This window comes from Lampetra fluviatilis, chromosome 47, assembly GCF_964198595.1.
Source record: "Lampetra fluviatilis chromosome 47, kcLamFluv1.1, whole genome shotgun sequence".
NCBI classification, from domain to species: Eukaryota; Metazoa; Chordata; class Hyperoartia; order Petromyzontiformes; family Petromyzontidae; genus Lampetra; species Lampetra fluviatilis.
In genome coordinates this window covers 3,187,310-3,200,253 of record NC_136321.1, presented here as the reverse complement: position 1 = coordinate 3,200,253, position 12,944 = coordinate 3,187,310, and the positions used below count along the sequence as shown (strand labels likewise).

Genomic DNA, 12,944 nt, shown 5'->3' with positions numbered 1-12,944 from the left:
GTCGGGATCGTCGCGGCCGCGCGCCGAGCCACGTTTCGCACGCCGGAACCCGCGATCTGAGAGGACGCAGGGTTCCATTTCATCTGCCGGTCGGGCAGTTTTGAAGGAATGGCGCGAGTTTCCTTAACCGGGGTGCGTCCCGCCCCCAACCTCCGCCGATCCGGCAGTATGAATACCCCCACGGTAAAATTGGATCGGCAGGGTCCAGTGTGGGGCCGGATAAAATGTGGGCAAGTCCGCCTCCCCCTCCGACACGCCCAGGTCAACGTGGGAGCCGATCAAATTGTACCCACACGAGAGTTGCCTCCCGCACGACGGGCCCTCCCATCGGCCATCGATGCGCGCGGCCGCAGGGCGGCGCCCTTCTTACGCTTTCCTTCGGCGCCTCGCGGGGACTCGCGGGGACTCGCGGCGACTCGCGGCTTAACGCACGGACGCACGACCGACCCGTGTGCGTCTCTCGTCTGCCGCTCTCTCATTTATCTCTCTGCGGCCGAGTGGGCCGAAGCTCAGCGGGCCTCTCCCAAGGGCCGTCGTGCGCCGCACCTTGGGAGAGGAGCCGCTCTCAGTCATTGCGGCGTCTGCCACGAGTCCCAGGGGTGCACGGCGCCCCCCCCCCCCCACCCTGCACGGGGGCAGGGTGACGGGGGTCACCATGGTGACGGGGGTCACCATGGTGACGGGGGTCACCATGGTGACGGGGGTCACCATGGTGACGGGGGTCACCATGGTGACGGGGGTCACCATGGTGACGGGGGTCACCATGGTGACAAGGGTCACCTAGGTGACCGCCGTAGGTGTGGCGTTAAAACGAAACCTACAGCCCTGCGTCACTCCACTGCTGGAACCGGGTTACTCTGGCTCCGTGGGGGTTATTTGGTCATCTTGGTTTGGCGACGGTTGGGGAAGCGTGGATATGGGAGCATACAAGTACGGAACAAGAAAGGCTTTTTCTGCACTACCCTGTTTGCCCACCACGTGGCCCAGCCGATAGCGGCTACGGTGCACGGTGGGCGCCCGTACGTGACCGTCTCGGGCTTTGAGGTCTGTTAAGGTCGGGCGCATTCCAGTTGACCGGCGAAAGGGGGAGAAGCGCGTGCGTTGCAATGACTTTAATTTGCGTGCGTGTGTGGGGCAGTCTCAATGTTGTGACAGAAGGAACCGTGTACCTCCGATGGATGGTCAGTGGTGAGCTCTGTAATGACCTGTGATGTATGTTCACCTCGCTGTTCTTATATATATATGTGTGTTATTTTGTTAAACTCTTTGCATTCCTCGAGTTGGGAAATGCTGGTGAAATCAAAACAGAAATGTGGGGTAAGGGGTAGGTGGTAGGTGAATGTGGGGAGTTGATGGGGGGGGGGAGGCAGCTGAAACCGGCACGGTGTGACCGGCAGTGAATAACAAAAGAGACGCAGTAAAGCCGATTCAAAATATTTGCAGCGAGAATGAAATACTCGCACTAATGTAAAAACAAAAGTTATTGAACGTTAAATATTAATATAATAAACCTTTCCATCAAAAGCTTGTGCCCACAATTTATTTCTCACTTTCGTTGCGTGTTAAAAAAAATACATGAAACGTGTCTGGTGATCGTGATTCACTCCACCAAATCCACCCTTGCCGAGACTGGGGGGGGGGGGGGGGGGGAGCACAAGGTGGTGTGGTGGGGGTCCTCCAACCCATAGAGCGAGGGCCCCCACCCCACAAAAACCCCGCAGGCTGCCTGGACACGGGGAGAACACGAGACTCGGCCCAGCGAAGGACTCTGGGTTGACGCTGACGCTGCTGCTGCTGCTTGGACAGGGCTGTGTGTGAGACGGCTCCTTGCAAGAACTGCCGGAGACTAGCACTTGCCCCAGCAGCCAGCGAAGGCTACACGGGGGACCTTTGCCCGTGACTTGGGAGAGTCCATCTCATCTCGCGACCAGCAGCAGGGATCGAGGAAGGCTTGGAACGGAGCGACTCCGTCAACGGGACGGACAGAGCCGCGTGGCGTTTTTGCGGTTGTGCCGGTGCTAAGTGTTGTTCGGCACGATGTCCGACGTTTCGCTGCGTGTGCTGGGGAGCTTTTCAGGAACGGACGATGAATGTGGTGTAGACCCAACATCGTTCCACGTGTGATGCGTGCTATGCAGAACAAGTGCCATAGGTTAATCCTGACGTCACATCCGACACGTCTCAAAGGCCCATACACCTCTCACAGCCTCATAACGTCTCTCAAGAGTCCAGTAAGTCATGACGTCTCTGTCCATCACGTCACACAAGTTCACAGTCCCATCGAGTCTCAGACGTGCAGCACGTCTCTCAAATGTTTTACCAGCGCAGGAGTACATCACGTCCATCAAGAGTCCAGCATGCCATCAAGTCTCTCCCTGTTCGTCACATCTCTCAGCGTTCATCACAGCATTCATACTGGTAGGAACCCACTGGTTTCACCAGCCCTAAGGGGATTATTGTGTCCGTCCGTTGTGCAGGGAGGGGCTGGGTGGGGAGGGTGGGGCTGGGTGGGGGGTGGGAGGGGTGGGGCTAGGTGGGAAAGGGCTGGTCACCACCGTGGTGCCCTTATAAAACTCAACTACTCACGCCGGCTTGTGCCCGCCCTCAGTCGGCCATATTTGCGGAATACACCGAGCAACCCAACGTTCCTACCAGCTCCCTCCGCAGCAGGAATGTGTTTAGATCTCTCCCTGTTCGTCACGCCTCTCAACAGTCCAGCACGTCCCTGGCGTCACCAAGCGGCGAGACTTCACCAAGCGGTAGCGTCCCCCTCAAGCAAGCGCGGCGGCCTCGTCCCACGCTCCCTCGGCACGCTCCGGCGCGCGGGGCAGCGCTGCGGGCACGGCGCAGGAGAAGTGGAGGACGTCGCTGGCGCGCAGCAGGGCGCTCTCCTGCACGCCCAGCGGGGTGCCGAGCGCCGACACGAGGAGGCTCAGCAGCTCGAGGTCGCAGGCGCTCAGCACCGCGGGGAGCCGCTCCGGGCGCGAGAAGAGGCGGAACCGCGCCGGCCTCCCGCACGCGGCGCCCAGCCCCAGCAGGAACCTCTCGCGCAGCTGGGCGCGGGCCGCCTGCTCCCGGCACACTAACGAGGAGTGAGCCGCCGCCTTGGAGGAGGAGGAGCAGGAGGTGCCCGTCTCGTGCGAGGAAGCGACACGGTGCAGGGCGCGGAAGCGCGCAGAGTTCGGGTCGAAGCCTTTGCCGCCGTTGGGGCCGAGGGGCAACCTCAAGACGGGGACCGGGATCGCCATGGGAACCGGGGTCGCCATGGGAACCGGGGTCACCGTGGGAACCGGAGTCGCCGTGGGGACCGGGGTCGCCGTGGGGACCGGGGTCGCCGTGGGGACCGGGGTCCTCCCTGGTGGTAGCACGGAAGGGGGGGGGGGGGAGATTGCGCGTTGTAATCCAGGCGAGTGCAGCGGTCAGGTGCTGCGGCCCCTGGCTACCTGAGTTCGATTCCCCGCTCACGCCCACCAAGGCCAGCGACGATTGTCTGAACACAGTCCCTGGGACTTCCTCCCCTAGGTCGACTCTGCCTTAAATCGAGTCCTGTGCTGGTAGCCCTGGTTCGGTGAACATCGCCACGAGGAAAACAAAGGCGGACGGGCGTGGTGCTGGCTACCCACAACCTCGCGCGCTGTAGGACTTAATTGTTTATTTTCGATTTAAAGCTTTCGTGACTGCAGGGATTCATCTTCTTGGTTCTTTCGGTAAAGTCACGTAGAAGGGAAATAATAAAATAATAAAAATAAAACATAATAAAATAATTCTCACGACGTTTCGGCCACAACGCAAGCAGGATGGATGTTCTTCACCTGAGGACGGCTGCTTGCGTTGTTGCCGAAACGTGAGAATTATTTTATTATGTTTTATTTTTATTATTTCCCTTCTACGTGACTTTACCGAAAGAACCAAGAAGACGTAATAGTTGCTGCTTGCTGGCAGCACTTGCTCCACGGGGGGGGGGGGGATCTTTGTCTTTCGTTATCATTGTTTTTGGACGAGTTTGCCGGGGAAGGCGAGTTTTTCCTCATCCCATCAGCCCCGCGGCAGCATTCCTTCTGGGGGCAGTCCACAATGTCATACTGGTAGGAACCTCCTGGTTACACCAGCCCACAGGGGATTATTGTGTCCGTCGCGCAGGAAGGGGCAGGGTGGGGAGGAGCGGCTGGGTGGGGGGAGGGTGTGGAGGGGTTGGGTGGGGAGGGTAGGGAGGGGCTGGTTGGGGAAGGTGGGGCTGGGTGGGGGATGGGAGGGGTGGGGCTGGGAGGGGCTGGGAGGGGTTGAGGGGCTGGTCACCCCGTGGTGCCCTTATAAAACTCAACGTTTAACCTTCTCACGCCGGCTTGTGCCCGCCCTCACAGTCGGGCATATTTGCGGAATACACCACGCCGCCGTTGACCCTGGCCATTGACCGAGCAACCCAACGTTCCTACCAGCTCCCTCCGCAGGACAATGTGTTTTCTACGTAATATTTATATATGTTCAGCAGCATCGCACTTAGCACGAGGGCGAATAACCCAGACTGGTTTCGACATGTGTTGTCTTCATCAGCACCGATGCGGGCAGGCAAGGGCCTCAGTTCGACGCAGAACTCCATGAACACACAACAAGCTGGGACCCTTCCGTTACTCCACTGCGAGACGCCGTTGCGGGTCGATTGACCATACTTCACCACGCTGGTCAGTGCCGGTTGGCGCGTAGAAGTCGCCGTTTAAATTTCGATTTAAAGCTTTCGTGACTGCAGGGATTCATCTTCTTGGTTCTTTCGGTAAAGTCACGTAGAAGGGAAGTAATAAAATAATAAAAATAAAACAAACTAATTCTCACGACGTTTCGGCCACAACGCAAGCAGCCGTCCTCAGGTGAAGAGGACGGCTGCTTGCGTTGCGGCCGAAACGTCGTGAGAATTATTTTATTATGTTTAATATTTTTGTTATTTTATAACTTCCCTTCCACGTGATGACTTTACCGAAAGAACCAAGAAGAAGTCGCTGTTTGGTCAGAAGGCCGAGCCTTGGGCCTAGCCCGCTCAGTCAACGACACGCACTGACCAGCGCGGTGAAGTATGCTCAAGCGCCCTGCCCCCTGCACACTCACCGCTCGCTCGCTCGCTGGGACTCGCACTGCCTCGGGAAAGAGGCCCTCGTCCGGCGGGGGATAGAGCGGGCCGGGGGGGTCTCCTCGCCGCCTTCCGCCGCGACTCCCGCGTGCTGAGTGCGTACCCAAGTGGGCGGGGCGGAGTACCCACGTGGGCGGAGTCACCAAGTGGGCGGGGTACCCACGTGGGAGGGGTCCCCACGTGGGCGGAGTCACCAAGTGGGCGGGGTCCCCACGTGGGCGGAGTCACCAAGTGGGCGGGGTCACCACGTGGGCGGGGTCACCACGTGGGCGGGGTACCCACGTGGGAGGGGTGACCACGTGGGCGGAGTCACCAAGTGGGCGGAGTCACCAAGTAAGCGGAGTCACCAAGTGGGCGGGGTCCTCACGTGGGAGGGGTCACCACGTGGGAGGGGTCACCACGTGGGAGGGGTCACCAAGTGGGAGGGGTCATTAAGTGGGAGGGGTCACCACGTGAGAGGGGTCACCACGTGAGAGGGGTCACCACGTGGGCGGAGTCACCAAGTGGGCGGAGTCACCACGTGGGCGGGGCGGAGTCCCCACGTGGTCGGGGTTCTTTGTGGGGAGCGGTGGCGCAGCGGTTAGCGCGCTGCGGGTACGACCCCTGCACACAGAGCAGAGTTCCAATTACCGCTCGCGGCCACCAACATCACGTGACGATTACCCCCCCCCCGCCCCCTAGGTAGACTCAGCCTCAAATTACTACCTGGTGCGCTCCTTTTAATTTTACACGTAAGGGGCCGTCCATAAATGACGTCACGCGATTTTTGACGATTTTTGACCCCCCCCCCCTCGTCACGCGGCGTGGCAAAAAGTCAGACCCCCCCCCCCCAAAAAAAATGAAACATGCTTCAAATCGCTTTAAACTATTGTCATTGTAGTGCGTATTTAATGTGGCGCTGCAATTTGATGTTGTAGGAGAAAACATTTATTAAAAAGTCTATTTAATTAAGTAGAACGTGTTGTCTATATTTATTTACAGTTGCGCATTTTGATGTGACGTCACATTCCTCAACCCCCCCCCCCCCGTCACACATCGTCACAAATGTCTGACACCCCCTAGGTGCGTGACGTCATTTATGGACGGCCCCTCACTTTGCGCAAGAGCGCAGAAGCGTGGTCACCACATCTACCACGCCTCTATATAAGGGACGAAACAGGTGGAGTTCTACACAAATCTGGCTGTCGCCTGAAGAAGCGAGTTGTAATTGCATAATATTATTATGTTAAATTTGTATTATTTTATTATTTCCCTTCTACGTGACTTTACCGAAAGAACCAAGAAGATGAATCCCTGCATATACTAATAGGGGTTTTCCCCTTTTTTCTGGCAACAAAACTGACACCTTTTGCAAGGAATCATGTTTACATTAACCGCAATACTTGCAGTCAAATGCAAACAAAAAACAACACTCTGGCAATTTATGCATTGTCCTTGAAACTGATTGGTCCACACCAGAGACAGCTTTCTTTGGAGCCTCGTCTCATATGGTGTTCGACCAGATGACTGGCAAAACAGGTCCCATGATGAATCCCTGCAGTCACGAAAGCTTTAAATCGAAAGTCAAAAATCCTCAACTTGTTCGCCATCGTTGTCAACGCGTGCCTGGAATCTTCCCCAGGTGGTCTCCAGAGCCTGGAAGCGGCACACTTATTGTGGTGTTGTTGCAAATTCTCAGAAGTGTTCACATTTTACAGGTAGGAACAACGTTCCACACTGCCCACCAGGGATTTATTGTCTGTCTGTCTGTCGTGCATAAATAAATATATAACATAAACAGCTCTTTGATTGGTGGAGACCTACTGCCGGGTACGGAGAGGGGAGGTGCCTAAGGGAGGAGGGTCAGGCGAGGGGCCTAAGGAAGGGGGGAGTCAGGGGAGGGGCCTGAGGGAGGGGGGTCAGGGGAGGGGCCTAAGGATATGGGGGGGGGTGCTCAGGGGAGGGGCCTATGGGAAGGGGGGTCGGGGGAGGGGCCTAAGGATATGGGGGGTGGTCAGGGGAGGGGCCTAAGGGAAGGGGGTCAGGGGAGGGGCCTAAGGGAGGGGGGAGGGGCCTAAGGGAGGTGGGGGGGCGATAGTTAAGGGGGCTGTCTGCCTGGCTACCTAAAGTCAAGTTATCTTGTATACATACAGGTAGGAACAACAGGTTCCACACTTGCCCACCAGGGATTATTTGTCTGTCGTGCACGAATGCCCTGTCCAACCAAGTTCCTACCTGCCCACTCCGAAGGAACGTGTTAAACAGGTAGGAACAGCAGTTCCTCACTGCTCACCAGGGAGTATGTGTCTGTCTGTCGTGCATAGCCCCGCCCTCGATTTGTATTTCATGGAGCGCTTCGGGCGGGCTCAGCACCACGTGACGCGCCGCCCCACGCAGCTCCTGCCGCGTGACACGGATCGCACGAATTCGCTGTCCAACCAAGTTCTGACCTGCCCACTCCGAAGGAACGTGTTCAAGGGAGACCCGGCCAGCAGACAAATCAAACCATTCCACAATTGAACAAATGAGTAAAAACAAAATATCCAGAGGCACGTTCAGTTCAATTGATAAGGCACTTATTAACAACATGAATTACAGATGGTGATGGTAGCGAGGCTAATTTGAACTTTTTCGTGTGGACCATGTTAAAGAGAGAAAAAAATTAACCCGTAAAAAAGTTTTTCACTACAAATCCTTTATATGCGTGTTCAATGGGCCACAACCCAGCCCACATTGGTCTTTGAAACGGGCGGCTAGAGTCCTCTCGTCCTCTGGCTTGAGATGGCTGCCACCTATGGGTCAGATGATTGCGTGCCACCATTAAGCAATTGGTAATTAAATATAATTTTTTTCCCTAAAAAGTGTAAAATTTAGGAAAAAATTTTTCACGAAAATAAATTGTCACACACAACGAGTCTGTGTGCAAAATGTCAGCTCGATTGGATCACGGGAAGTGGGTTAAAAAACGACCGAACGATTTACACGGTGGTCGTAAGCGCGCAAGCAAGCAAGCAAGTGAACTTAATATAAAGGATTTTTAAAAAACGTTTAAATCACTTGAGCACACAACTCAATCGACTCACGGGCCTAGTATCGGGACCGTGATTGCATTAACGAGGCGCGTGCCAGTAGCTCGGCTCATGAACGGCGTCTCGCACAATGGGCGCGCGTGCAATGAGCGAATCTTCGCTGTGATTGGCTCCCGATGATTGGCCTGCAGGGGAAGATGGGCGGAGGCACGCGCGTGTAATTCTGTCACGTGATGTGAGCTCCCTCAATGGACTCTCAACATCCTTTTTTTGATGCAGTAATTTTAGCTGTGACGGTCCCACCTGACGACGGCGACTTGTGTTGCCTCCGAAACGTCGTGATTTATTATTTTATTTTCATTATTACTTTTATTAACGTTTAATTTGTATTGTTTTTACCTACGTGACTTTACCGAAAAAACCTTAGAGTATGACTCTCAACCAAACTCATTTGGGGGTCGTGATTGCGTCTATGAAGCCCTCTCGCGCGTGGCTGGGCTCGTTAACGGAGTCTCACGCAAAATAGGAACGAGTGCAGGGAGCGCCACCCATCCAATTAGTGAATCATCATACTGATTGACACGCGATGATTGCCTTCTCCCTCCGACCCCCATGATTGGCCAGGGATGGGAAGGCAAACCCGCGTGATTGTTCCACGTGACGTGCGCTCCCTCGATATAAAGGAGTGAGTAGACGGCACACCGCATCTGCGCTTCACGGGGCTGACTGCTTTTGTAAGTGGTGAGTGGGGCGAGCTACTTTGCTGTAGGGTTTGCTGTAGGGTTTGCTGTAGGGTTTGCTGTAGGGTTTGCTGTAGGGTTTGCTGTAGGGTTTGCTGTAGGGTTTGCTGTAGGGTTTGCTGTAGGGTTTGCTGTAGGGTTTGCTGTAGGGTTTGCTGTAGGGTTTGCTGTAGGGTTTGCTGTAGGGTTTGCTGTAGGGTTTGCTGTAGGGTTTGCTGTAGGGTTTGCTGTAGGGTTTGCTGTAGGGTTTGCTGTAGGGTTTGCTGTAGGGTTTGCTGTAGGGTTTGCTGTAGGGTTTGCTGTAGGGTTTGCTGTAGGATTTGCTGTAGTGCCCCTTGCCAGACCATGTTGGGTGCATGCTGGTTGTCTTTTTTTAAAAATCCTTTATATTAAGTTCGCTTACGACCGTGCAAATCTTTCGGTCGTTTTTGAACCCACTTCCCGTGATCCAATCGAGCTGACATTTTGCACAGACTCGTTGTGCGTGACACTTTATTTTCGTGAAAAATGTTTTCCTAAAATATTACACTTTAGGAAAAAATGAATTATATTTAATTACCAATTGCTTAATGGTGGCAGGCAATCATCTGACCCATAGGTGGCAGCCATCTCAAGCCAGAGGACGAGAGGACTCTAGCCGCCACGCATATAAAGGATTTATAGTGAAAAACTTTGTTTTTACGGGTTAATTTTTTCATACTTTTATTTCACTTTCTGCGTTGTCGGTTTTCTTTTTTAGCTTTGAGGCTTGATGTCTTCGGAGGTACCAAGCCGAACGAGCTGACGCTTTCCACACGCACTCGCCGTGCATGACAATTCAATATTTCCTGAAGAGAACCTGTCCCAGGTCTCCTACATTTTGCTCCTTATTGCGTTTTAACATAATCCATATAACCTTCCATTTCGACATTTTATGCAAGCCAACCACTCGTTAAAGACACGAAATTTGAATAATTTTGGGGTCGAGAAGTTTTATACTGCAAATAAAAGCATTCATTGGCTTGTTAACCTAAATTCTCCCTTTCCAACATCAACAATGGGCTTGTTGTTTGAACTATATTAGCCGGGTTGATCTCCCTGTAATTTTTTAAACCATGTGTTCTGTACCTTAAAGTCTCACCTGCTAAAATTCTGGCTGAATCTCTTATGTTTTAAAAATTGATTCGTAGCATTAGGCCGCACTACTTCCGTTTTATTGACCTGAAATCTGAGGGTTGTATGGCAGAAGCTGAAAACCCTTTTAAGTTTGAAACACGGTTAATGGGATTTCTCAAATTAATTTTACTTGTCCTGCCACTTAATTTTTTTTAAAATTTAAAGGGTCTAATTTGACCCCTTTTTAAACAGTGCTGTCATAAATTTCTCCACCCTGATATGATGCAACACCTAACGACCACTGCATTATGCCTGCGTTCTAAAAAAACCTCCGCTGTTTATTTTTTGGCCAGGATGGTTCTTGCCTGGGCGATCTGCATATGCAAACATGGTTGCCTTGGATTATAGGGTTAATCTGGTTTCCCCACACTACCTTAACCCAATTGCTTCTGTTCATATGACCCGTTTAGGTCGCCTTCAGCCAAGTCTCTGGATCCCCTATTCGAGCTTTTCATTATTCGTGGAAAGAAAAGGTATTTGTGCTACTGCAACTTGACACGTGCATCCCTCTTGCATTGCCCCACTGCATGATGGTCTACTGTGGCTGAGTGGATCGAGGGTTCTGGAAATGGGCCATACTCAATCCTTTATTCTTTGGTTCTTTCGGTTAAGTCGCGTCTAAAGATTAAATAATAGCATATTACGACGTTTCGATTGCAACACGAGCAATCATCAGGCATAAAAGAAATGGCAACACAAATCTAACTAGAAAACTATAGACAGACATACAAGCAGACAGACATCACAAGGACACGCAGAGAGAGAACGTTTCTGTGACGGTGCCTTAAATATAGAGGGCGGGGGTGGAGAGAGGGAGGGGGCAGAGAAAAAATTAGCATATCAATGAGTGGACGGCAACGTGCTGCTGCAAGTAAGATGACGGCACGGCACGCAAGCTTGGAAATCAGGAGCAAGACGCACTAAAATGTTGGGAGAAATGTATGGGAATTTAGTTTTGACACTGCCACCAACGTTGCCCGCAGTTCCATGAGCACGCACGCTTGTGCTTCCAGGACTAATTGTTAATTGATCAGCGGAGAGTTCATCGTGTTGCGCACTTTTTGCTTTAGTATTGATTCTACAAATTAAAATCTAAAAACGGTAGTAATTTTGACTGATTAGGTGTGTTGCATACTTGCCAAAGATTTAAGACATTATTTGACAGCATGTAAAATGGCTATTGCGCACTATTTGGTGCCCACTATTTTTCAGCCCTTCCGAAGTATTTTAATGTCCAAATTTTAAGACGCGACTGGTACACTGAACTACAGTTGCTAGTGAACTGTAGTCCTGATTCTGTTTTTTAAATCCTTTATATTAAGTTCGCTTGCTTACGACCGTGCAAATCTTTCGGTCGTTTTTTAACCCACTTCCCGTGATCCAATCGAGCTGACATTTTCGCACTCGTTGTGCGTGACGATTAATGTTCGTGAAAATTTTTCCAAAATGTTACGCTTTTTAGGACAAATATTATTATATTTAATTACCAATTGCTTAATGGTGCAATGCAATCATCTGACCCATAGGTGGCAGCCATCTCAAGCCAGAGGGCGAGAGGACTTGCCGCCACGCATATAAAGGATTTATAGTGAAAAACTTTGCTTTTACGGGTTATACTTGTAAATGATGGTAAGGTGGGTATACTTGGCTTGAAACCATGCTTTCCCTTCCTTCTCCATCCAGGTTGACATAATGTCGTACCCACTTACGCTGCACATCATTGGAGGGCAAGGTGGAAATGCGTTCTCGTTTGATGGGAGGAGCAATGCGGCCACGCTGCAGAAACTCTCCGTGAGCGTTGGAGGCTGGCAAGTGAGGGGTGTGGAGGTGTGGCTGACTGACGGGCGAAGGCAGAAATTCGGCACCGTGGACTCCTCTGCTCAGCAGTTTGAATTCCAGTCGGGCGAGTTCATGTCGCAGCTCTCCCTGTGGGGCAATGGGGCCGGCACGCGTCTGGGTGCCATCAAGTTCAGAACGAGCCGCAACCGCGAGTTCTTTGCCAAGATGACGGACTGGGGTCTCAAGACCGAGTACAAGATCGACGTGGGCTCCGGCATCTGCTTGGGCGTTCAGGGCCGAGCGGGGGCTGACATCGACTCCATGGGCTTCCTTTTCATCAATGCTGTCAAGTCGTCTGTGATCCAGAACATGAAGTACCCAACCATGCACCAGGTTCTGCCGAACGTGCAGATGGAGGAGATTAAAGACATGGAGTACATAAACGACACCAGCGTCGTGCAGTCTCACACCTTCGAGAGCTCCAAGACGATAACCAAAAAGTCGTCGTGGTCTACGACCAACAAGATCGAGTTCACCTTCAGCCTGACCGTCTCGGCAGGCATACCTGAGGTCGTGGAGGGGGAGACCGGGTTCAGCTTCACCTTGAGCTCTGAGACCACGCACGCGTTGGAGAACTCGGAGGAGCGGACGGAAACTCTCACGTTCCCCGTCTCCGTTCCTCCGCACAAGACTGTCACCGTTGTCGCCAAAATCGGGCGTGCCAACATCGACCTCCCGTACACGGCCCTGCTGCGCATCACCTGCACGAACGGCGCTCTATTTGACGTTCCCCTGAGTGGCGTCTACAAGGGGCTCACTTACACCAAAATGACCGCCCGTGCTGCTGAGAAGTAGAGCCGCGTTTTCTACCGTTTTTTTGATCAAATGTTCTGAGAATAATTGTGGCTGACTACGAATAAAAGCCTTCTGCATTGCACTTCAATTTTCTCTTTGCATGTTTGTGGTTGCATGTAAGGAATTGACATTTTTTTACGAGGTTCTAATGTTTATAGACATGGATATTTCACCATTTGCTGTTGGCAGGGATTTTTTTTTTGTAGTTACATTGAGCTTCATATTCTAAATTTGACGTTTTCGTGATTGCAAGGATCCACTCTTTGGTTCTTTTCACCGTGACTTTAC

General features: G+C 52.5%; 2 protein-coding genes across 2 annotated transcripts; one reads left to right on the top strand and one right to left on the bottom strand.

Moving 5' to 3' along the window:
* Positions 1 to 1,526: 1,526 nt before the first annotated feature.
* Positions 1,527 to 5,240, bottom strand: GEMIN7 (gem nuclear organelle associated protein 7). Its single transcript, XM_078877254.1, has 2 exons — positions 5,098 to 5,240; positions 1,527 to 3,355 (listed from the first exon to the last, which is right to left on the bottom strand). The coding sequence occupies exon 2, from the start codon at positions 3,264 to 3,266 to the stop codon at positions 2,772 to 2,774; it is 495 nt and encodes a 164-aa protein (XP_078733380.1). The 5' UTR covers positions 3,267 to 3,355; positions 5,098 to 5,240; the 3' UTR covers positions 1,527 to 2,771.
* Positions 5,241 to 8,836: 3,596 nt separating this feature from the next.
* On the top strand, positions 8,837 to 12,730 carry LOC144947827 (aerolysin-like protein). The gene is made up of 3 exons (XM_078877178.1): positions 8,837 to 8,868; positions 10,433 to 10,495; positions 11,706 to 12,730. Exon 3 carries the CDS (start codon positions 11,715 to 11,717, stop codon positions 12,654 to 12,656), a length of 942 nt encoding a protein of 313 aa, XP_078733304.1. The 5' UTR covers positions 8,837 to 8,868; positions 10,433 to 10,495; positions 11,706 to 11,714; the 3' UTR covers positions 12,657 to 12,730.
* The last annotated feature ends 214 nt before the right edge of the window (positions 12,731 to 12,944 follow it).